This window comes from Pristiophorus japonicus, chromosome 3, assembly GCF_044704955.1.
Source record: "Pristiophorus japonicus isolate sPriJap1 chromosome 3, sPriJap1.hap1, whole genome shotgun sequence".
Lineage (NCBI taxonomy): Eukaryota > Metazoa > Chordata > Chondrichthyes > Pristiophoridae > Pristiophorus > Pristiophorus japonicus.
Genome location: NC_091979.1, coordinates 3,503,101 through 3,528,761, shown reverse-complemented (window position 1 = coordinate 3,528,761; position 25,661 = coordinate 3,503,101). Strand labels below are relative to the sequence as shown.

Sequence of the window (25,661 nt, the reverse complement as noted above, 5' to 3'; positions counted from 1 at the left end):
CTGCCCCTCCGACAGTGCGGCGCTCCCTCAGTACTGCCCCTCCGACAGTGTGGGGCTCCCTCAGTACTGCCCCTCTGACAGTGTGGGGCTCCCTCAGTACTGCCCCTCCGACAGTGCGGGGCTCCCTCAGTACTGCCCCTCCGACAGTGCGGGGCTCCCTCAGTACTGCCCCTCGAACAGTGCGCCGCTCCCTCAGTACTGCCCTTCCGACAGTGCAGCACTCCCTCAGTACTGCCCCTCCGACAGTGCAGCACTCCCTCAGTACTGCCCCTCCGACAGTGCGGCACTCCCTCAGTACTACCCCTCCGACAGTGCGACACTCCCTCAGTACTGCCCCACCGACAGTGCGGCACTCCCTCAGTACTGCCCCACCGACAGTGCAGCGCTCCCTCAGTACTGCCCCTCCGACAGTGCAGCGCTCCCTCAGTACTGACCCTCCGACAGTGCAGCACTCCCTCAGTACTGCCCCTCCGACAGTGCAGCACTCCTTCAGTACTGCCCCTCCGACAGTGCAGCGCTCCCTCAGTACTGCCCCTCCGACAGTGCAGCGCTCCCTCAGTACTGCCCCTCCGACAGTTCGGTGCTCCCTCAGTACTGCACTGGAGTGTCAGTCAGTATTTTTGTGCTCAACTCTCTGGAGTGGGACCTTCTGACTCAGAGGCGAGGGAGGTACCCTTGGAGCCACACTGACACTGTGAGTGTAACTGAGGTACTTGAACAGAGCAGAGATATGGGAAGTAAAACTCGGCATGAGTCACTGTGTAATCGCTGAGGTCTCTCCCGCTCATCGACACACAACTGACCCCACCCAAAGCATCATCGGGCCCTGCTCTTGCTCCGTTTTCACCGTGTCAAGCCGCCCTCACAGACTGCGGGACACAGACAAGATCTGGTCCCATGAATGTTGTTGAGATGTATGTGTTTCTCTGTTGCATCAATCTCTTTTCTTCACTTTCTCGAGCACAGCCGACACAATCTTCCATTGTTCCCCCAATACCCTGCTCTCCTGGAGGTGCTCACTCATGCTGGAACACAGATTGTTCCGGGCAGCAACTATCCTCCAACATCTCGCCCAAGTGGCCAATCGCCAAGTGCGAGCCTGAATGGTGAGTGTCATCGAATCACTGAATCTTACAGCACAGCAAGAGGCCATGCGGCCCGTCGGCCTGTGACTGCTCTTTGAAACCTATCCAATTTAATCCCATACCCCAGCTTTGTCTCCGGAGCCCTGCAAATCAGTCCTCTTCAAAATCACGTCCAATTGCCTTTTGAATGTTCTGCTGGAGCCACCACCCTTTCAAGTGGTGCGTTCCAGATCTTAACAACCGTAGCTGTGGTTCAGTGTGTTGCACTCTCGTCTCTGAGCCAGAGACTTGAGCACAAAACTCCAGGCTGACACTCCAGTGCAGTGGTGAGGGAGTGCTGCTGCACTGTTGGAGGTGCTGTCTTTCGGTAACGCCATTGGCTGTAAAGCGTTTTTGGGACGTACAGTGGTCGTGAAAGATGCTATAGAAATGGACGTCTTTCTTTTGTTTCTGTGTGAAGAATCATGTTCGACAAATTATCTGGAGTTCTTTGAGGATGTAACGAGCAGAGTGGATAAAGGGGAACCAGTGGATGTGGTGTATTTGGATTTCCAGAAGGCATTCGATAAGGTGCCACATAAAAGGTTACTGCACAAGATAAAAGTTCACAGAGTGGAGGGCAATAGAAACATAGAAACATGGAAAATAGGTGCAGGAGTAGGCCATTCGGCCCTTCGAGCCTGCACCACCATTCAATAAGATCATGGCTGATCATTCCCTCAGTATCCCTTTCCTGCTTTCTCTCCATACCCCTTGATCCCTTTAGCCGTAAGGGCCATATCTAACTCACTCTTGAATATATTTAGTGAATTGGCATCAACAACTTTCTGTGATGGAGAATTCCACAAGTTCACAATTCTCTGGGTGAAGAAGTTTCTCCTCATCTCGGACCTAAATGGCTTACCCCTTATCCTTAGACTGTGACCCCTGGTTCTGGACTTCCCCAACATTGGGAACATTCTTCCTGCATCTAACCTGTCCAATCCCGTCATAATTTTATTATATTAGCATGGATACAGGATTGGTTAATTAACAGAAAACAGAGATTTGGGTTAAATGGGTCATTTTCCAGTTGGCAAACTGTAACTAGGGATCGGTGCTGGGGCCTCAACTATTTACAATCTATATTAATGGATGGGACCGAGTGTAATGTAGCCAAATTTACTCCTAATACAAAGATGGATGGGAAAGCAAGTTGTGAGGAAGACACAAAGAATCTACAAAGGGATATAGGCAGGCTCAGTGAGTGGGCAAAAATTTAGCAGATGGAGTATAATGTGGGAAATTATGAGGTTATCCACTTTGGTAGAAAAAATAAAAAAGCAAATTATTATTTAAATGGAGAGAGATTACAAAGTGCTGCAGTACAGAGAGACCTCGGGATCCTTGTGCATGAAACACAAAAGGTTAGTATGCAGATATAGCAAGTGATCAGGAAGGCAAATGGAATGTTGGCCTTTATTGCAAGGGGGATGAAGTATAAAAGCAGAGGAGTCCTGCTACAACTGTACAGGGTATTGGTGAGGCCACACCTGGAGTACTGCGTACAGTTTGGGTCTCCGCATTTAAGGAGGATAAATTTGCATTGGAGGCTGTTCAGAGAAGGTTCACTCGGTTGATTCCTGAAATGTAGGGGTTGTCATATGAAGAAAGGTTGGGCCTCTACTCATTGGAGTATAAAAGAATGAGAGGTGATCTTATTGAAATGTATAAGATTATGAGGGGGCTCGACAAGGTGGATGCAGAGAGGATGTTTTCACTGATGGGGGAGACTAGAACTAGGGGACATAGTCTCAGAATAAGGGGCCGCCCATTTAAAACTGAGATAAGGAGGAATTTCTTCTCTCAGAGGGTTGTAAATCTGTGGAATTCTCTGCCCCAGAGAGCTGTGGAGGCTGGGTCATTGAATATATTTAAGGCGGAGATAGACAGATTTTTGAGCGATAAGGGGAGAAGGGTTATGGGGAGCGGGCGGGGAAGTGGAGCTGAGTCCATGATCGGATCAGCCAAAATCTTATTGAATGGCGGAGCAGGCTCGAGGGGCCAAATGGCCTACTCCTGTTCCTATTTCTTATGTTCTTATGTTCTATTTTGAATCTCTAACCTCTGGTTACCAACCCACTTGCCAGAGTAAATAGTGTGTCCCCACTTGCTCGATCAAAACCCATATAATTGTGAACACCTCGATTAGGTCTCCCCTTAACCTTCTCTGCTTTGAGGAGAACAATCCCAGATTGACCAGTCTCTCCATGTCACTGAAGCCCCTCCTCCCTGGTATCAGCCCAGTAAATCTCCCCTGCACCCTCTCTGGGGCCTTCACATCCTGCCTAAAGTGTGGTGCCCAGAATTGGACACAATACTCCAGCTGGGGCCCAACCGGGGATTTGTAAAGGTTTAGCATGACTTCCTTGTTTTGTATTCCATGCCCCTATTTACAAAGCCAAGTATCCCACACACTTTCCTACATTACAATACTTCAAAAAGTACTTTATTGGTTGTAAAGCAGTTTGGGACTCCTGATGTTGTGAACAGTGCTGTATAAATGCATGTCTTTATTTTAGTTGCCTTATCAACTTGCCCTGCCACCGTCAATGATTTGTGAATATGCCCCCCCCCAGGTCCCTCTGCTCTAGCATCGCCCCTCAACATAGTACCAAGTAACATAGAAACATAGAAAATAGGTGCAGGAGTGGGCCATTCTGCCCTTCGAGCCTGCACCGCCATTCAATGAGTTCATGGCTGATCATTCCCTCAGTACCCCTTTCCTGCTTTCTCTCCATACCCCTTGATCCCTTTAGCCGTAAAGGCCATATCCAACTCCCTCTTGAATATATCCAATGAACTGGCATCAACAACTCTCTGCGGTAGGGAATTCCACAGGTTAACAACTCTCCGAGTGAAGAAGTTTCTCCTCATCTCAGTCCTAAATGGCTTACCCCTTATCCTTAGACTGTGTCCCCTGGTTCTGGACTTCCCCATCATTGGGAACATTCTTCCTGTCCAGTCCCGTCAGAATCTTACATGTTTCTATGAGATCCCCTCTCATCCTTCTAAACTCCAGTGAATACAGGCCCAGTTGATCCAGTCTCTCCTCATATTTCAGTCCAGCCATCCCAGGAATCAGTCTGGTGAACCTTCGCTGCACTCCCTCAATAGCAAGAGTGTCCTTCCTCAGGAGACCACAACTGATTATATTGCCTCTCCATCTTCTTTCTTCCAAAGTGCATCACTTTGCACTTATCTGCATAAAATTGTCTCTGCCATGTGCTTGCCCATTTCACCAGTCTGTTTATGTGCTGCTGAAGTCTGTTACTATCCTGCTCACTAAGTTGCCAAGCTTTGTACCGTCTACACACTTCAAAATTGCACTCCCTATCGTCATGTCCAGGTTATTTATACATAACAAGAAAAGCAATGGTCCTAATACCGAACCCTGGGGATCCCACTGCATACTTCGTCCAGTCAGAAAAACATCTGTTCATGACTGCACCCTAAATACTCTCTGTCTCCTATTCCTTAGCCAAAGGACGAACTGTCCCTTCAACTGTTCCTATTTTCCGAATAATTCTGTTATGTGGTACTTCATCAAATGCCTTTTGAAAGTCCATATACAACATTTACTGCACTACCTTCGTCAAAGAACTCGATCAGGTTAGTCAGACACGATTTACCAAATCCATACTGGCTGCCCCTTAATAACCCATGCTTCACCAAGTGAGAATAATTGGTCTCTTGTAGTTTTCCCACTATTGACACTGGAGCAAATAATTGCACCAGGCTAGCCCAGGGTGGGTGTAGTGTACAGATGGGGGTGGGGAGGGGATCGTGTGAGGGCTGTCGTGTGATCATGTTGACACGACGGACGATTCAACCTTGGTGGGGGGGGGTCCCAGGATAGCAATCCAGAGGCAGAAACCCTGGCTGATCAGCTCCCGCCCCATCCCCTAAACACAGAGGCACTAGAGGGGCAAACTGTGTTGGGTTAGCAGCGGGAGACCTGATGAAGCAAAACACCAAAAAACTCAGCGCGCTGATGGATGTCGATGGATATCGATGGTTGGTTTCCAATTGTTGGGAATGACTTTGGCTCCCTCAGACTCCAGTGTTTTATACATTCTCGGGATGTGGGATTCGCTGGCAAGGCCAAAATCTATGGGAGTAACTATTTGTACTAAGTCTCCCGACACATGCGCAGAAGCGAGAGTTAGGACAAATATCACCGACTCGGCCCCCAACCCCACAGCACAATTCCCACAAACCTGTTTCTGTACATGTATCCTCCTCTCCCCCAACCCCACAATTCCCGATACAGAACTGACCCTCCACTGCCCCCACTGCCTCCAATCCATCAGCAGCCCCAAGCCTCTAACCAGGCATCGAGCGGGGAGAGTGGGGTGGGGGGGAGGGAGCGGGGCGGGGGGGAGGGAGCGAGAGGGAGAGAGCGAGAGGCGGGGGGAGAGCGGGGCGGGGGGAGAGAGCGAGAGGCGGGGGGGAGAGAGCGAGAGGGAGAGAGCGAGAGGCGGGGGGAGAGCGGGGCGGGGGGAGAGAGCGAGAGGCGGGGGGGAGAGCGAGAGGCGAGGGGAGAGAGCGAGAGGCGGGGGGAGAGAGCGAGAGGCGAGGGGAGAGAGCGAGAGGCGGGGGGAGAGAGCGAGAGGCGGGGGGAGAGAGCGAGAGGCGAGGGGAGAGAGCGAGAGGCGGGGGGAGAGAGCGAGAGGCGGGGGGGAGAGCGAGAGGCGAGAGGGAGAGAGCGAGAGGCGAGGGGAGAGAGCGAGAGGCGGGGGGGAGAGCGAGAGGCGAGAGGGAGAGAGCGAGAGGTGGGGGGAGAGAGCGAGAGGCGAGGGGGAGAGCGAGAGGCGAGGGGAGAGAGCGAGAGGCGGGGGGAGAGAGCGAGAGGCGGGGGGGAGAGCGAGAGGCGAGAGGGAGAGAGCGAGAGGCGGGGGGAGAGAGCGAGAGGCGGGGGGGAGAGCGAGAGGCGAGGGGAGAGAGCGAGAGGCGGGGGGAGAGAGCGAGAGGCGGGGGGAGAGAGCGAGAGGCGAGAGGGAGAGAGCGAGAGGCGAGGGGAGAGAGCGAGAGGCGAGGGGAGAGAGCGAGAGGCGGGGGGAGAGAGCGAGAGGCGGGGGGGAGAGCGAGAGGCGAGAGGGAGAGAGCGAGAGGCGGGGGGGAGAGCGAGAGGCGGGGGGAGAGAGCGAGAGGCGGGGGGGAGAGCGAGAGGCGAGAGGGAGAGAGCGAGAGGCGGGGGGAGAGAGCGAGAGGCGGGGGGGAGAGCGAGAGGCGAGGGGAGAGAGCGAGAGGCGGGGGGAGAGAGCGAGAGGCGGGGGGAGAGCGAAAGGCGAGAGGGAGAGAGCGAGAGGCGGGGGGGAGAGCGAGAGGCGAGGGGAGAGAGCGAGAGGCGGGGGGGAGAGCGAGAGGCGAGAGGGAGAGAGCGAGAGGTGGGGGAGAGAGCGAGAGGCGAGGGGAGAGAGCGAGAGGCGGGGGGGGGAGAGCGAGAGGCGGGGGGGAGAGTGGGGCGGGGGGAGAGAGCGAGAGGCAGGGGGAGAGAGCGAGAGGCGAGGGGAGAGAGCGAGAGGCGGGGGGAGAGAGCGAGAGGCGGGGGGGGAGAGCGAGAGGCGGGGGGAGAGAGCGAGAGGCGGGGGGGAGAGCGAGAGGCGGGGGGAGAGCGGGGCGGGGGGAGGGAGCGAGAGGTGGGGGGAGAGAGCGAGAGGCGGGGGGAGAGAGCAGGGCGGGGGGGGGGAGAGCGAAAGGCGGGGGGAGAGAGCGAGAGGCGGGGGGAGAGAGCAGGGCGGGGGGGGGAGAGCGAGAGGCGAGGGGAGAGAGCGAGAGGCGGGGGGAGAGCGGGGCGGGGGGAGGGAGCGAGAGGCGGGGGGGAGAGCGAGAGGCGGGGGGAGAGCGGGGCGGGGGGAGGGAGCGAGAGGTGGGGGGAGAGAGCGAGAGGCGGGGGGGAGAGCGAGAGGCGAGGGGAGAGAGCGAGAGGCGGGGGGAGAGAGCGAGAGGCGGGGGGAGAGAGCGAGAGGCGGGGGGAGAGAGAGCGAGAGGCGGGGGGGAGAGAGCGAGAGGCGGGGGGAGAGAGCAGGGCAGGTGGGGGGAGAGCGAGAGGCGGGGGGAGAGAGCGAGAGGCGGGGGGAGAGAGCGAGAGGCGGGGGGAGAGAGCAGGGCGGGGGGGGGAGAGCGAGAGGCGGGGGGGGGAGAGCGAGAGGCGGGGGAGAGAGCGAGAGGGAGAGAGCGAGAGGCGAGGGGAGAGAGCGAGAGGCGGGGGGAGAGAGCGAGAGGCGAGGGGAGAGAGCGAGAGGTGGGGGGAGAGAGCGAGAGGCGAGGGAGAGAGCGAGAGGCGAGGGGAGAGAGCGAGAGGCGGGGGGAGAGAGCGGGAGGCGAGGGAGAGAGCGAGAGGCGAGGGGAGAGAGCGAGAGGCGGGGGGGAGAGCGAGAGGCGGGGGGGAGAGCGAGAGGCGGGGGGAGAGAGCGAGAGGCGGGGGGAGAGAGCGAGAGGCGGGGGGAGAGCTTGCGGGGGTGGGGGGGGGAGAGAGCGAGAGTTTGGGGGTGGGAATAGAGCGTGAGCTTGGAGGGGTGAGAGAGCTTGGGGGAGGGCGGGGACAGAGATAGATGGGTGGGGGGGGCCCGTGGGGGGAAGAGACACACAGGCGAGAGGGGGGGGGCGGTTCGGAGGGGAGAGAGTGAACTCTGAGAGGACAGATCATGTTCTTCCTGCACACTGGTGCTGCAAGCTCGAAGCTCGGGGGGGGGTTGGATGAAATGCAGAAGTCACAACACTGTCACCAACCACTTCATACCCAATAAACCTGTTCACAATCCGCACACAATGCCCCATGATGGGGAGGGGGGGGGGAGGAGGGGTGGGAAGGGGGCGAGGTCTTGTGCTGGGGCCAGGGACTTCGGCTGGAACTTGGTGGTGTTTGGGGAGATCTATCCTCTGTGGCTTCTGAAGTCAAAATGGATATATACAAATTGGAAAGCCAGTGAGAACTTGGGCTGGGCGGCTCCGGTTCCACATTCCAGAGGAACTTCAGGGTGTGGCTTATCCTCCAAGGGGACCAATCAGAAATAGGTCATGTGACAATGGAGAGCCAATCAGAGAAATGGCTGCCGTTCAGTTCGTACAAATAGACGCAGCCGGCAGTTATTGGCCGCCCCTCACTGCCCCTGGGAAGGTGGTGAGCCGCCTTCTTGAACCGCTGCAGTCCGTGTGGTGAAGGTGCTCCCACAGTGCTGTTAGGGAGGGAGTTCCAGGATTGTGACCCAGCGACGATGAAGGAACGGCCGATATATTTCCCAGTCAGGATGGTGTGTGACTGGGAGGGGAACGTGGAGATGGTGGTGTTCCCATGGGCCTCGACTTATGAACCCGTTTGTCTAAAGCTTGTGCGGGGTGAAGGGTATGAGGATATTTCCCCCACTGTGGCCCCACACAGGGAGATATCTCAGAGTGCCTTACAGGGCGGTGGATAGTGCGTGCCTGCTCACAGTTAATGGGACCAGGGTAAGAACGTGACGTGTCAACATGGTCACATCACGGCCCTTCACAATCCCCTCCCCCCGACAGTACACCCACTCACACCTCCCCGGCCCCCTGGGCCAGCCTGCTGTAATTATCCAATCCAGCACAACCATTTCCTCTATAAACTGTCACAGATACAGACGCAGAAAAAGAAAAAGTACGAGCTTTCTCCAAACTATGAACAGAAAAGGCAGCCCCACACAGAAGGAGCGTGTGGAATGAAGCCATCCACAGGGAGGGAGCAAGACCCGTGTTCTGACAATTAATGATCAGAAACCGCCTAAAAACTCCGCTCTAAAAGTCAAACTATAAAGTCCTTTACCTCACAGAACAGAATAAACTCAAACATTAAGTTACAATATCTTTGTCTCCAATTTCCCTTTCCTTCTCTCCATCCCTACAGCTCTCTCTCTCTCTCTCTCTCTCTCTCCATCTCGTTCGCCTTGAGCCACATCCACTTCCACTCTCTCTGCCTCTCCTCCCTTCTCCTTCCCACTCTGTTCTCCCCATCCTCACTACTCTCTCTCGTTCTCTCGCTCCTACCCTCTCTTTGCTTCCTTCTCACGATTCCGTCATACTCCTTCCTTCCCTCTCCTTCCTTCTCCCTCTCTCCCGTTCTCGCTCTCACATTCCTTCCCTCCCTCTCTTCTCTCTCTCCCTCCCTCTCTCCCCTCCTCTCCCTTCCCCTCCCCTTCCCTCCCTCTCTTCTCTCTCCCCCCTTCTCTCTCTCTCTCCTCCCCTCCTCTCTCCTCTCCCCTCCTCCCTCCTCTCCCTCTCCCCTCCTCTCTCCTCTCCCCTCCTCCCTCCTCTCCCCTCTCCCCTCCTCTCCCCTCTCCCCTCCTCTCCCCTCCTCCCTCCTCTCCTCTCTCTCCCCTCCTCCCTCCTCTCTCCTCCTCCTCTCCCCTCCTCTCTCCCCTCCCCTCCCCTCGCCTCTCTCTCCCCTCCCCGCCCCTCCTCTCCCCTTTTCTCTCTCTCTCTCTCTCTCTCTTCCCTCCCCTCCCTCTCCCCTCGCCCACCCGCTCCCTTGTACCTGGTACCTGGGAAAGGCTCCTCCAACTCCACCTCCAGGACATTGTACCTCTACGACCTTATCTCAATGCCACACCAGAAGAAGATCGTGTCCAGCCACTGCCACGGACGGAGGTACGTTTATCTTGTTTATATTTCAGATCCAGTCACTTATGATCGATCATGTTTAACAAGGCATGTTAGTCTGCTTGAAGTATGTTGACAGATATCCCTCTCTGCTTCACGATATTGAACAGCTTTTCCTCTTGTTTCCGATTCCTTCCTTCCCTTGCGGTTAACAACGAAACCACAACATCAACACTCCCTCGCTTGTTTTCACTTCACTCTTCCTCCTCCTCTCCTTACACCCACCTCCTCCGTACTGACAACCAGGGTCATGTGTACATCAGCTGATAGCATGAACCACCGCCTAATGCCATTATGTTTCTCATTGAACTACCTCGGAAACACAACTCGTCAGGGGACAGGAAATGAGACCTTAACCCTTTCACTGCCCTCTCGGCGCTCGAGCAGATCTCCATTCTGGTATCGTGTTACCGAGGAGAGAGGGCAAGGTAAATCACAGCACGCTGGTTAGCCGATGGGATACTTGCATTACAAATAAAAGAGCTTGTAGACTTTGGGGGAAGAGGAGACTGAGGGAGGGGCAGGGTCCCACAGTTTGAGGGGAGATGGAGGGAGGGGAGGGGGTCCCACAGTTTGAGGGGAGGGTGAGGGAGGGGAGGGAGGAGAGGGGTCCCACAGTTTGAGGGGAGACTGAGGGAGGTGAGGGAGGGGAGGGGTCCCACAGTTTGAGGGGAGACGGAGGGAGGGGAGGGGTCCCACAGTTTGAGGGGAGACGGAGGGAGGGGAGGGGTCCCACAGTTTGAGGGGGAGACTGAGGGAGGGGAGGGGTCCCAGAGTTTGAGGGGGAGATTGAGGGAGGGGAGGGGTCCCACAGTTTGAGGGAGGCTGAGGGAGGGGTGGGGTCCCAGAGTTTGAGGGGAGATTGAGGGAGGGGAGGGGTCCCAGAGTTTGAGGGAGGCTGAGGGAGGGGCTGGGTCCCAGAGTTTGAGGGAGGCTGAGGGAGGGGCGGGGTCCCAGAGTTTGAGGGAGGCTGAGGGAGGGGAGGGGTCCCAGAGTTTGAGGGGAGATTGAGGGATGGGAGGGGTTCCAGAGTTTGAGGGGAGATTGAGGGATGGGAGGGGTTCCAGAGTTTGAGGGGAGATTGAGGGATGGGAGGGGTCCCACAGTTTGAGGGAGGCTGAGGGAGGGGAGGGGTCCCACAGTTTGAGGGAGGCTGAAGGAGGGGCGGGGTCCCAGAGTTTGAGGGAGGCTGAGGGAGGGGAGGGGTCCCAGAGTTTGAGGGAGGCTGAGGGAGGGGAGGGGTCCCAGAGTTTGAGGGAGGCTGAGGGAGGGGAGGGGTCCCAGAGTTTGAGGGAGGCTGAGGGAGGGGCGGGGTCCCAGAGTTTGAGGGAGGCTGAGGGAGGGGAGGGGTCCCAGAGTTTGAGGGAGGCTGAGGGAGGGGAGGGGTCCCACAGTTTGAGGGAGGCTGAGGGAGGGGAGGGGTCCCACAGTTTTGGGACCCTAGGATAGAATGAGTTCAGGATATCTCAAACGCTCTGAACCAAGGAATATTTTGGAAGTGTAGTGCAGGAAATGTGACGGACAATTTGCACTCACCAGTCTCACAAACAACAATGTGATAATTGCCCGCTGTTGATTGTGAGGTAAATATTAGCCGGGCACGGGGAAAACTCACCTGTTCACCTTCCAAATCGAGCTGTGGGATCCACCCGAGAGAACAGGCGGGGCTTCGGTTTACGTTTGATCGGATAGATGGCCACCCTCAGTACTACCCTTCAGTGTCAGCCTAGACTTTGTGCTGAAGTCTCGGGAGTGGGACATGAACCCAGAAGTGAGAGTTCTAACCCTAAGCCATGGCTGACACCTTAGAACACAAGAAATAGGAGCAGGAGTCGGCCATACTGCCCCTCGAGCCTGCTCCGCCATTTAATACGATCATGGCTGATCCAATCAGGGACTCAGCTCCACTTTCCCGCCCTCTCCCCATAACCCTTTACTCCCTTATCGCTCAAAAATCTATCTCCACCTTAAATATATTCAATGGCCCAGCCTCCACAGCTCTCTTGAGAGAAATTCCGCCTCATTTTCGAAGGGCCGAATGGCCTACTCGCGCACCTATTTTCTATGTTTCTATGTAAATTGGCGACCCTTATTCTGAAACTATGCCTCTAGTTCTAGATTCCCCACGAGGGGAAACATCCTCTCTGCATCGACCCTGTCAAGGCCCCTCAGAATCTTATACATTTCAATAAGATCACCTCTACGTCTTCTAAACTCCAATGAGTATAGGCCCAAACTGCTTAAAATTTCTTCAGATGATAACCCCTTCATCTCCGGAATCAGCTTAATGAATCGTCTCTGTACCCTCTCCAATGCCAGTATATCCTTCCTTAAGTAAGGTGATTGAGGGAATTTGAGTACAGGGGCAGGGAGGTGTTGCTACAGTTGTACAGGGCCTTGGTGAGGCCACACCTGGAGTATTGTGTACAGTTTTGGTCTCCTAACTTGAGGAAGGACATTCTTGCGATTGAGGGAGTGCAGCGAAGATTCACCAGACTGATTCCCGGGATGGCGGGACTGATATATCAAGAAAGACTGGATCAACTGGGCTTGTATTCACTGGAGTTCAGAAGAATGAGAGGGGACCTCATAGAAACGTTTAAAATTCTGATGGGTTTAGACAGGTTAGATGCAGGAAGAATGTTCCCAATGTTGGGGAAGTCCAGAACCAGGGGTCACAGTCTAAGGATAAGGGGTAAGCCATTTAGGACCGAGATGAGGAGAAACTTCTTCACCCAGAGAGTGGTGAACCTGTGGAATTCTCTACCACAGGAAGTTGTTGAGGCCAATTCACTAAATATATTCAAAAGGGAGTTAGATGAAGTCTTTACTACTAGGGGGATCAAGGGGTATGGCGAGAAAGGGGGTACTGAAGTTGCATGTTCAGCCATGAACTCACTGAATGGCGGTGCAGGCTAGAAGGGCCGAATGGCCTACTCCTGCACCTATTTTCTATGTCTATGTTTCTAAGGTGACCAAAACTGCACGCAGTACTCCAGGTGTGGCCTCACCAATACCCTGTACAGTTGTAGCAGGACTTCCCTACTTTTATACTCTATCCCCCTTGCAATAAAGGCCAACATTCCATTGGCCTTCCTGATCACTTGCTATACCTGCATACTAACCTTTTGTGTTTCATGCACAAGGACCCCGAGGTCTCTCTGTACTGCAGCACTTTGTAATCTCTCCCCATTTAAATAATCATTTGCTTTTTTATTTCTTCTGCCAAAGTGGATAACCTCACATTTCCCACATTATACTCCATCTGCTCAATCTTTGCCCACTCACTTAGCCTGTCTATATCCCTTTGCAGATTTTTGCGTCCTCCTCACAATTTGCTTTCCCACCCATCTTTGTATCATCAGCAAACTTGGCTACATTACACTCGGTCCCTTCATCCAGGTCATTAATCTAGATGAGTGACAGGTGGAGTGTTGTGTGCGGTTCTGGGCACCCTGTTATAGGAAGGACATTGGAACCTTGCAAAGGGGCCATGGAGAACTCACTGCAATTATACCAGAAATTAAGAATTCATAATTATGAAGAAAGACTTGAAAAATTGGAACTTTAAAAAAATGAAACAGTGAAACTTAATGAGAGATCTACTAGAGGTTTTCAAAATGATGGAAGGTTTAAAGAGATTTATTAGTGGAAGACTGTTTGCACTGGTTGATGAGCCTACTACGCAGTGAGTTGTGATCGGGAACGCGCTGTCAGAAAAGACGGTGGAAGCAGCTTCAATAGTAACTTTCAAAAGAGAATTGGATAAATATTTGAAGGGATATAAATTTCTGGGCTATGGGCAAAGAGCAGGCGAGCGATGCTCTTCCCCAGATCAATAATCTGCTGGGCTCACTGTCTGGATACACTCATGGAGAAGGACCACAAGGGTGGGCTTGTTACATAAGAACATAAGAAATAGGAGCAGGAGTAGGCCATACGGCCCCTCGAGCCTGCTCCGCCATTTAATAAGATGATGGCTGATCCGATCATAGACTCAGCTCCACTTCACAGCCCGCTCCCCATAACCCCTTATTCCCTTATCGGTTAAGAAACTGCCTATTTCAGACTTAAATTTATTCAATGACCCAGTTTCCACAGCTCTCTGAGGCAGTGAATTCCACAGATTTACAACCCACTGAGAGAAGAAATTCCTCCTCATCTCAGTCTTAAATGGGCAGCCCCTTATTCTAAGATAACACCCTCTAGTTCTAGTCTCCCCCATCAGTGGAAACATCCTCTCTGCATCCACCTTGTTAAGCCCCCTCATAATCTTATACCTTTCGATAAGATCACCTCTCATTCTTCTGAATTCCAATGAGTAGAGGCCCAACCTACTCAACCTTTCCTCATAAGTCAACCCCCTCATCCCCGGAATCAACCGAGTGAACCTTCTCTGAACTGCCTCCAAAGCAAGTATATCCTTTCATAAATACGGAAACCAAAACTGTATACAGTTGGGTTCCTAAACCTCTCCAACTCTCTCTCCGGTTATAAGACGTTCCTTAAAACCTAGCTTTGTGACCAAGCTTTTGGTCCTATGTGGCCCGATGTCAAATGTTGTCCGATTACGCTCTTGTGAATCACCCTGGAATGTTTTACTACATTAAAGGCACTGTATAAAGACAACTTATTGTTGGTGATTAAAAGAATTATGCAAATTAGATCTTCACCTGTGATAATCCTCCAGATAAATATTGTTTCCCGATATATATTAATGAGCTGGACGTGGATGTACAGGGAACAATTTCAAAATTAGCAGCTGACACAAGTTGTGGAAGTGTAGTGAACAGTGAGGAGGAGAGGGACAGACGTCAGGAGGACACAGACAGGCTGGTGGGATGGGCGGACTCGGGGCAGATGGAATTTAACACAGAAAAGTGCGAAGTGATACAATTTGGTTGGAAGAATGAGGAGAGGAGATATAAACTAAAGGGTACAATCCTAAAGGGGGAGCATGAACAGAGAGACCTGGGGGTATATGGGCACAGATCGTTGAAGGTGGCCGGGCAGGTTGAGAAATTGGTTAAAGCATCCGGGATCCTGGGCTTCATAAATAGAGGCACAGAGTACAACAGCCAGGGAGTTATGGTGGACCTGTATAAAACACACGTTCGGCCCCAACTGGAGTATTGTGTCCAATTCTGGGCCCCGCACTTTAGGCAGGATGTGAAGGCCCCAGAGAGGGTGCAGGGGAGATTTACGAGAATGGTTCCAGGGATGAGGGACTTCAGTGACGGGGATAGACTGGAGAAGCTGGGGTTGTTCTCCTTGGAGCAGAGAAGGTTGAGAGGAGATTTGATCGAGGGGTCTGGACAGAGTAGATCGAGAGAAACTGTTCCCATTGGTGGAAGGGTCGAGAACCAGAGGACACGGATTTAAGGCGATTGGCAGAAGAACCAAAGGCGACATGAGGGAAAACGTTTTTACGCAGCGAGTGGTTAGGATCTGGAATGCGCTGCCTGAGAGGGTGGGGGAGGCAGACTCAATCGTGGCTTTCCAATGGGAGCTGGATAAGTTCCTGAAGGGGAACAAAGTGCAGGGCTACGGGGAAAGGGCGGGGGAGTGGGACTGGCTGAGAGTCGGTATAGGCTCGAGGGGCCCAATGGCCTTGTGTGCTGTAACCATTCTATGATTCTACAGCCCCATATCAAATTGTAGGTGGTATTGAAGAGTTTACATTTAGTAAATCACCCCTGCGAGAGACCCTTCCTTAAAGCATATCAACTAGTTCTGATCTTGTCTTTCTTTTTAGCTTTGAAGTGTCATGCACGTGAGGTCTCACTGGTGGAGGCCAAGAATACAACCTTCACACTATCCAAAAATACAATAAAACAATCATTAATATCAGGGCAAAGTCGTACTCCTGAGAGAACGACAAGCTGTCAGAAGAGAGGGGGAGTGTTTGATGATGAAGGTCATTCTTTAGTCACTTCTATTCATCCCATTGCAGCCTCCCCTGTGAGCATCACCATCAACAATACAGTTGTTGACAGAGGAATGGGGAGGAGAAGAATTGAATTGAATTTACTCACTGTGCTCTCTACATGGTTCAGTGGGATCACGGTGCTGGATGGCTGGAGAGGAAGGACAGAAGGAAGAAACTAATGTTACATCATGTGGTAGACACACACAAATATTTACTGTAAAGTATCTGAGCATTTCAAACTAAGCAGGAATACAACTGCTCCATTCAATTTACAACCTCCACGTTTGGGATTTATTCTGGGGTAATTGGATGTGGCAACGATGAGGGAAGTGAGTAAAATGAGACAGTTTTACAGTTTGGGACACCGGTAATCAACCAAAGGCTCTGATCTGTCATGTTTTACTTGCCCCAGGTACAGCCCTGGTGTGAAGCTGCCCCCAATGGACAGCGTCATCAATATACACCGTGACCCCAATATACACCGCGACCCCAATATACACCGCGACCCCAATATACACCGCGACCCCCAATATACACCGTGACCCCAATATACACCGTGACCCCACAATGACCCCAATATACACCGTGACCCCAATATACACCGTGACCCTACTAAGACCCAAATCTATACACTGGCTCTAATGTACACCTTGACTCCAATATATACAGCAACCCAAACATACCCAGTGACTCAAATATCCGTAGAGCCACTTGCTCGTGAGTACAGAACTAGGAGAATAGAGAAGATGAGTGCGTGGCTGCAGAATGGTGCAGGCGGGAGGGCTTTAGATTCCTGAGGCATTGGGACCGTTTCTGGGGGAGGTGGGAGCGGTACAAGCCGGACAGGTTGCACCTCAAGAGCCGGGACCAGTATCCTCACGGGGGGGTTTGCTAGTGCTGTTGGGGAGGGTTTAAACTAGCTTGGCAGGGGGATGGGAACCGGAGAATAGATTCAGTGGGGAGAGAAGCAAAGCTGGAATTGGGCAGCAGAGAAGTAGAAGTAGAAAGTGAATTTGGAAGACAGAGGAAACAAGGGCTGGAAAATAGACAACAGGGGAGTTTGGCAATACTAAACGGTATATACTTCAATGCAAGGAATATAGGAAATAAGGCAGATGAGCTGAGAGCACAGATAGACACTTGGGAGTATGATATTATAGCTATTACTGAGACATGGCTGAACGAGGGGCAGGTATGGCAGCTCAACATTCCTGGTCACAGCGTTTTCAGACGGGATAGAGAGGGGGTAAAAAAGGAAGGGGGCTTTGCAGTATTGATTAAAGAAACTATTACAGCTGCGAGAAGGGATGCTATGTTAGAGGGGTCATCAAACAAGGCCATATGGGTTGAATTAAAGAACACGAAAGGGTGGATCACACTACTGGGAGTGTACTATAGACCCCCAAACAGTCAGAGGGAGATAGAAGAACAAATATTTGGGCACATTGCTGTGAAGTGCAAAAACTATAGAGCTGTAATAATGGGGGATTTCAACTACCCTAATATTATTTGGGAAAAAGGTAGTGTGAATGGTACAGAGGGGGCAGGAATTCCTAAAATGCATTCAGGAGAACTTCTTTAGCCAATATGTAACAAGCCCAACAAGGGATGGGGTGGTTCTGGACTTGGTTTGGGGAATGAAGAGGGGCAGGTGGAAGGGGTATCAGTGGGAGAGCACTTTGGTGCTCGTGATCATAATTCAGTAAGATTTAGGGTAGTTATGGAAAAGGACAACAGGGGACCAGGAATAAAAGTTCTCAATTGGGGTAAAGCCAATTTTTCTGAGCTGAGATGGGATTTGGTCAAAGAGGACTGGAAACGGTTACTTGATGGTAAATCAGTGTCAGAGCAGTGGGAGACTTTCAAGGAGGAAATCCTGAGGCTACAGAGTAAGTATGTTTCCTTAAAAAAAAGTTGGGGTTAACAAATCTAGAGTCCCCTGGATATACAGGATAAGATAAAGATAAAAAGGGAAGCTTATAACAGATACCGAGAACATAATACTGCAAAAACCAAAGGACTATAAGAAGTGCAGGGTGCAATTAAAAAAGATATCAGGAAAGCAAAGAGAGAGCATGAAAGAATCTTGGCGAGTAAAATCAGGGAAAACCCAAAGATGTTTTATAAAGATTAAGATTAAGAGGATAACGAGAGTAAGAGTGAGGCCTATTAGAGACCAAAAAGGAAATGTGTTTGTGGAGGCGGAATACGTGGATAGGATTCTTAATGAATACTTTGCATCCGTTTTCACAAAGGAGGTGAGTTTTGCAATGAGGGAGGAGTGTGAAATATTATTCAAGATAAACATAGTGAGAGAGGAAATATTAAGGGGTTTAGTAGCTTTGAAAGTGGATAAATCCCCAGGCTCAGATGAAATGTGTCCCAGGTTGTTAAGAGAAGCAAAAGATGAAATAGCAGAGGCTCTGACCATCATTTTCCAGTCCTCTCGGGCTACAGGTGTGGTGTCAGAGGACTGGAGGACTGCTAATGTTGTACCTTTGTTTAAAAAGGGAGAAAGGGATAGACCGAGTAATTACAGGCCAGTCAGCATAACCTCAGTGGTGGGAAAATTATTGGAAAAATTCCTGAGGGACAGGATAAATCTTCATTTGGGAAGACATGGATCAATTAAGGACAGTGAGCATGGATTTGTTAAGAGAAGGACATGTCTGAGTTACCTGATTGAATTTTTCGAGTAGGTAACCAGGAGGGTCAATGAGGGCAGTGCGTATGATGTAGTGTATATGGATTTTAGCAAAGCTTTTGATAAGGTCCTACATGGCAGACTGGTCATGAGAGTAATAGCCCATGGGATACAGGGCAAAGAGGCAAGTTAGATCCAAAATTGGCTCAGAGGCAGGAAGCAAAGGGTAATGGTTGATGGGTGTTTCTGTGACTGGAAGGCTGTATCCAGTGGGGTTCCGCAGGGCTCAGTGCTGGGTCCCTTGATTTTTGTGGTATATAATCAATGACTTGGACTTGAATGTTGTGGGTATGATTAAGAAGTTTGCAGATGATACAAAAATAAGTTGTGTGATTGATAATGAAGAGGAAAGTCATGGGCTACAGGAAGATATGAGAAGTGTGAGGTAATGCACTTTGGGAGGGCTAATAAGGAAAGGGTATACAGATTAAGCGGTAGGCCACTTAATAGTGTGGAGGAACAAAAGGACCTTGGAGTGCTTGTCCACAGATCCCTGAAAGTAGCAGACCAGGTGGATAAGGTGGTTAAGAAGGCATACGGAATGCTTGCCTTTATTAGCTGAGGCATAGAATACAAGAGCAGGGAGGTTATGCTTAAATTGTATAATACTCTGGTTAGGCCACAGCTGGAGTACTCTGTGCAGTTCTGGTCGCCGTATTATAGGAAGGACGTGATTGCACTAGAGAGGGTGCAGAGATTATTTACTAGGGTGCTGCCTGGAATGGAGAATCTTAGTTATGAGGACAGATTGGATAGGCCGGGTTTGTTCTCATTGCAACAGAGGAGGTTGAGAGGAGACCTCATTGAGGTGTACAAAATATTGAGGGGCCTGGACATAGTGGATAGTAAGGATCTATTTCCATTGGTGGAGGGGTCTATTACGAGGGGGCATAGTTTTAAGGTGGTTGGTGGAAGGTTTAGAGGGGATTTGAGGGGAGGGCTTCTTTACGCAGAGGGTTGTGGGGATCTGGAACTCGCTGCCTGGAAGAGTGGTGGATGCAGAAACCCTCACCACTTTTAAGAGATGGTTGGATGGGCACTTAAAGTGCCGTAACCTGCAGGGTTACGGACCTAGAGCTGGTAATTGGGATTAGACTGGATGACCTTTTGTTGGATGGTGCAGATATAATGGTAAGTACAGCAGGGGATAGAATCCGGCCAGGGTGATCTCCTGGACTAGTGTCGATCGCCTGGATGGGTCGGAGAGGAATTTTCCCAGATTTTTTCTCCCTAAATTGGCCTGGGTTTTTATCTGGTTTTTGCCTCTCCCAGGAGATCACATGACTCCGGTTGGGGTGGAGTGTAGAATGTTTCAGTATAAGGGGTGTCGCAGTTGTGTGAGGCGGACTGGTTGGGCTGGGTGCTCTTTGCCTTTCCGTCATTGTTCATAGGTTTATATGTAACCTTCAGGGCTGCTGACTGAGGGTCGTGTGGCTCTTTGTCGGCCGATGTGGACACGATGGGCCGAAATGGCTTCCTTCTGCTTCTATGTTTCTATGACCCCAGCGTGACTCCACCTCCTGCAGGAGGAAGGCATTTGCCTCATCGGAGAATCTGCGAGCTTGTTTTCGTCCTCCCACTTCTAGTTCCTCTCCTACCTCACTGCTCTCGCCAGTGATTTTCCTCTCCACGTCGTGTGTCTCGCCTCCTCTGTGCCTTTCATGTTAATTATATTTTTTTCCCCCAAATCTCTGTTCAAACTAAATAATTTGTGCTCATAATTCTTTTTACTGCTGCTAAATCTATTTCCTACCTCCCACAACAGCCAGATAAATTTCTATGTTTCTATATTAATGGACTGGTCAGGTGGGCAGAGCAGTGGCAAATGGAATTCAATCCAGAGAAGTGTGAGGTAATGCATTTGGGGAGGGCTAACAAGGAAAGGGAATACACATTAAATGGTAGGACACTGAGAAGTGTCGAGGAACAGAGGGACCTGGGAGTGCAGGTCCACAGATCCCTGAAGGTAGCAGGACCGGTAGATAAGGTGGTTAAGAAGGCATACGGAATACTTGCCTTTATTGGCCGAGGCACTGAATACAAGAGCAAGGAGGTTATGCTTGAACTGTATAAAACACTGGCTAGGCCACAGCTGGAGTACTGCGTACAGTTCTGGTCACCACATTACAGGAAAGATGTGATTGCACTGGAGAGGGTACAGAGGAGATTTACAAGAATATTGCCTGGACTGGAGAATTTTGCCTGCGAGGAAAGATTGGAGATGCTGGGTCTGTTTTCTTTGGAACAGAGGAGGCTGAGGGGAGACCTGATTGAGGTGTATAAAATTATGAGGGGCCTGGATAGAGTGGATAGGAAGGACCTGTTTCCCTTGGCAGAGGGGTCAACAACCAGGGGGCATAGATTTAAAGTAATTGGTGGGAGGTTTAGAGGGGATTTGAGGGAAAATGTCTTCACCCAGAGGGTGGTGGGGGTCTGGAACTCACCACATTTAAACAGTACCTGGATGTGCACCTGAAGTGCCGTAACCTACAGGGCTACGGACCCAGAGCGGGAAAGTGGGATTAGGCTGGGTAGCTGTTTGTCGGCCGGCACGGACACGATGGGCCGAATGGCCTCCTCCCATGCTGTAAATTTCTGTGATTCTATGACCTCAATATACACTGTGACCTCAATATACAGTGACCCCAATATACACCGTGACGTCAATATAGTGACCCCAATGTACACAATCTGACCCCAATATACACTGTGATCCCAATATACACAATGTGACGCCAATATACTCAACGTGACCCCAATATACACCGTGACCTTAATATACACCGTGACCCCAATATATCCAATGGGCTAGACTTTCCATTATTGTGCAAAATTGGGTATTATTTCCAGCGTTGGCGTTTATTATGGTTATTGAGATCGACGGATTTTCACCCATTTTCAAAACCCCAACTTTCCACTTTATAAAATAGCCGTTACCGGGAGCGATGTTAAATGGGCGTGAGTGGTCATTTTTTTGCCCTTCTGCCGTAAAATGTCGGCGTCCATTGCAACGCCATGGCAACAATCGTTTCCCACATTTCAGGAGGTCAGGGGTCATCAATATATGCGAAGAAATAGAGAGAGAGAGAGAGAGAGTGAAAGTGCGTGTGGGTTTGTTGTGAGGTTGTCTGGCTGTTATGGGAGGTAGGAAAGAGATTTAGCAGCAGTAAAAAGAATTATGAGCACAAATTATTTAGTTTGAACAGAGATTTGGGGGGAAAAAATATAATTAACATGAAAGACACAGAGGAGGCAAGACACACGACGTGGAGGGGAAGGACACTGGCGAGAGCAGTGAGGTAGGAGAGGAAGTAGAAGTAGGAGGACGAAAACAAGCTCGGAGATTCTCCGACGAGGCAAATGCCTCCCTCCTGCAGGAGGTGGAGTCACGCTGGGGTCACAGAAACATAGAAAATAGGTGCAGGAGTAGGCCATTCGGCCCTTCGAGCCTGCACCGCCATTCAATGAGTTCATGGCTGAACATGCACCTTCAGTACCCCATTCCTGCTTTCTCGCCATGCCCCTTGATCCCCCTAGTAGTAAGGACTTCATCTAACTCCTTTTTCAATATATTTAGTGAATTGGCCTCAACAACTTTCTGTGGTAGAGAATTTCACAGGTTCACCACTCTCTGGGTGAAGAAGTTTCTCCTCATCTCGGTCCTAAATGGCTTACCCCTTATCCTTAGACTGTGACCCCTAGTTCTGGACTTCCCCAACATTGGGAACATTCTTCCTGCATCTAACCTGTCTAAACCCATCAGAATTTTAAACGTTTCTATGAGACCCCCTCTCATTCTTCTGAACTCCAGTGAATACAAGCCCAGTTGATCCAGTCTTTCTTGATATGTCAGTCCCGCCATCCCAGGAATCAGTCTGGTGAACCTTCGCTGCACTCCCTCAATAGCAAGAATGTCCTTCCTCAAGTTAGGAGACCAAAACTGTGCACAATACTCCAGGTGTGGCCTCACCAAGGCCCTGTACAACTGTAGTAACACCTCCCTGTCCCGTACTCAAATCCCCTTGCTATGAAGGCCAACATGCCATTTGCTTTCTTAACCGCCTGCTGTACCTGCATGTCAACCTTCAATGACTGATGTACCATGACACCCAGGTCTCATTGCACCTCCCCCTTGACCCGGGGTGGGCGTGGGAAGCCCACCCCAAAGATCGACCAGAAAATTTGAGTCGACAGAGCCGAGGTGCTCTCATCGGTGACACACGAGGTGCGTGAGGGCAACCAGTGCCGCAAGTGCTGGAATGACCTTGACGGATCCGCCAGAGTAAGTATTACATTTATTTATATTTACTTATATGTTTATATAATTTGAATTGTAAGTGTAATGAGTGATTAAATTCAGATGTGATGTCTTACACTTACACTTATACCGGGAATGTTTTACTCAAAGCCTGCGTTTACGGTGTTTGTCTTTAGGTTAATAATGATAATTATGATAATAATAATAATTACATGTATGAGTATTTGTGACAGTACCTAGCAATGATCTTCTGCAATGAGCTTATGCCATGTCGTGCTGGTGTTACCTTTTACAGAAGACGCTTTTGAGGAATAGGGCTGAGCAGCGGCCCACGAGTGATGTGTGAGTTGATCGAGGAGCGGGCGCTGGCTCGAGTGGGGAGCCACCCCAGTCGGCTATGCAAGCAGCAGCAGAACTTAATGTGATGCCACGTGAGTAAAGTCTACACCATTGTGTGATGGAAAGTTAATAGATGCCACACCTACTCATATCAGAACAATTATATATGATAGATGATTGATGAAAGCGTTATCTAAATAATGATGGCCTCATGAAAATCATTGTAATACAGAATTTGGTCATGGTTATGAAATGTGATGTTTGTGATGATTTTGAGAGCGGTGGTGCTTTTGTTGTGCATGTGCTGTGTGAAGCACTGGACTCACCTTGTGACCCGAGCAGCCCCTTCTCCTCTAATAACCTCATTGTGTTTTGCAGCTCAGCCAGCAGCACAGCCCCAGGCAATGCCACCGAGCCAGTAAGGTGCAAGTCCAGCACCGGAATCAGCGGGGGAATCGTCAATCTGGTGTTGAGGAGCCCCGAATCTCGGCCATGGAGCTGCACGGTGCCTTCTCCACTGATGGCAATGCTGACTTTAAGGAGTCTGCATCGCCAAGCTCCATCATCTTTGCAACCCCGATGACATCTAGTGCTCCTGTGACCATGTCCTCCGCCAGTGGAGGTAGCGGGCCCAAGCACTTTGCCGCAGGGCACCCCAAGTGTCCCCATGATGGCGTGGACCCCGCCGAGGTTGGTTTGATGCAGCAGGACAGCTCCATAAGCGGCAGATCTCAGCGGGTACATGGTACAATTGTCCAGGAGGAGTGTTGAAACAGGTCAGCAGATCCTCCAGACAATGGCCAGCATGTCCGCCACCATGACCGAGGACGTGCCGCGGATGGCGGAGGCCCTGGAGGTGATAGCCAGGAACACTGGTGCCAGAGGGCTACCAATGGTCCCGGAACGCGGCACCGCACCCCAAGGTGCCGCACCCCAAGGTGCCGCACCCCAAGGTGCCAACGACACACGCGAGCCAGGAGGAAGCTCTTGCTTCTGGCTCGGAGAATGTTCCCTCCTCGGAACCATCCTCTCCAGTATCCGGCCAGCCGGCGGATCTGCCGTCATCCCCCCCAATGAAGCATCGCCTGAGGAGCTCCTCGGCCAGGCGGCTTGGAGTCAGGAGGGGAAGGGGCAGAGGTAGGGACGAGAAGCGGGGGGGGGGGGTGGGGGGGAGGGAAGGAAAGTGAGGTGCCTGGCCGCAGGAGTTGTCTTGGTGACAGTATTTTGATGTTGTTGTTATTTTGTTGGGAGGTTTGAGGGCAGGGGGGAGGGGACACTTTGTTTTTTACCATTTGTGTTCTTTTGAAGTGTTGTTGGGAGTGTAAAAAATGTTACAGGTGATAGAAATATTTTAATTTTGTTGTGGGGTGGGGACTGGGGGTTTGGGGGTTTGGGGTGGGGGCTGGGGGTTTGGGGTGGGGGCTGGGGGTTTGGGGGTTTGGGGTGGGGGCTGGGGGTTTGGGGTGGGGGCTGGGGGTTTGGGGTGGGGGCTGGGGGTTTGGGGTGGGGACTGGGGGTTTGCGGTGGGGACTGGGGGTTTGGGGGTTTGGGGGTTTGGGGTGGGGGCTGGGGGTTTGGGGTGGGGGCTGGGGGTTTGGGGTGGGGACTGGGGGTTTGGGGGTTTGGGGTGGGGGCTGGGGGTTTGGGGTGGGGACTGGGGGTTTGGGGTGGGGGCTGGGGGTTTGGGGTGGGGGCTGGGGGTTTGGGGGTTTGGGGTGGGGGCTGGGGGTTTGGGGTGGGGGTGTTTTGTACAATTCTCAGTATTACTGAATGCAGCTTTTACTTTCTTTTATTCGACATAACATTGTTGTGCAGTTTCTCAGTTAAGACTGCTTCTCCCGGTAAGTGGGTCGGGTGTACGTTCTCGTCCTCCTCCTCAGTCTGCCACCTCTTTGATTGAAGAGCATTATGTGCCCAATAAACCTTCGACCATCCCTAGTCTGCAGCCTGTGCGCAGTGATGAGAACAGGCTGAGAAATGACAGGCCCCATTATAATAACTGTCAGTATTAGACCTATTGTTCACAAACAATAAATTGAACTTCTAAAACAAATAAAATTCAATTTGTCCACAGTATGATAAGATGTCTAGAAAAAGCAACAAACCTGAAGACTGAGAGAAATTTAGAATCCAGCAGAGGAGGACAAAGGGTTTAATTAGGAGGGGGAAAATAGAGTATGAGAGGAAGCTTGCAGGGAACATAAAAACTGACTGCAAAAGCTTCAATAAATATGTGAAGAGAAAAAGATTACTGAAGATAAATGTAGGTCCCTTGCAGTCGGATTCAGGTGAATTTATAATGGGGAACAAAGAAATGGCAGACCAATTGAACAAAACTTTGGTTCTGTCTTCACGAAGGAAGACACAAATAACCTTCCGGAAATACTAGGGGACATTAGGTCCAGTGAGAAGGAGGAACTGAAGGATATCCTTATCAGGCAGGAAATTGTGTTAGGGAAATTGATGGGATTGAAGGCCGATAAATCCCCGGGGCCTGATAGTCTGCATCCCAGAGTACTCAAGGAAGTAGCTCTAGAAATAGTGGATGCATTGGTGATCATTTTCCAACAGTCTATCGACTCTGGATCAGTTCCCGAGGACTGGAGGGTAGCCAATGTAACACCACTTTTTAAAAAAGGAGGGAGAGAGAAAACAGGTAATTATAGACCGGTTAGCCTGACA

At 51.1% G+C, this 25,661-nt stretch overlaps 1 protein-coding gene and 1 long non-coding RNA gene across 10 annotated transcripts in view; one reads left to right on the top strand and one right to left on the bottom strand.

The window, feature by feature from the left end:
• The window catches only part of LOC139259631 (tensin-1-like), an 875,917-nt gene that overhangs the window by 251,350 nt on the left and 598,906 nt on the right, over window positions 1–25,661 (bottom strand). For 6 of the 9 annotated variants that reach the window (XM_070875129.1, XM_070875131.1, XM_070875130.1 and 3 more), the window contains one exon: window positions 15,785–15,826. In XM_070875129.1, coding sequence (XP_070731230.1) covers window positions 15,785–15,826 — 42 coding nt within the window. Of the gene's footprint in view, window positions 1–9,624; window positions 10,042–15,784; window positions 15,827–25,661 lie in introns of those variants that run through there. The other 3 variants (XM_070875134.1, XM_070875135.1, XM_070875138.1) reach the window with 2 other exon arrangements.
• On the top strand, window positions 9,604–24,056 carry LOC139259634 (uncharacterized). Its single transcript, XR_011592620.1, has 4 exons — window positions 9,604–9,737; window positions 22,496–22,664; window positions 22,936–23,071; window positions 23,358–24,056. It is a non-coding gene; the product is annotated as an uncharacterized lncRNA (long non-coding RNA).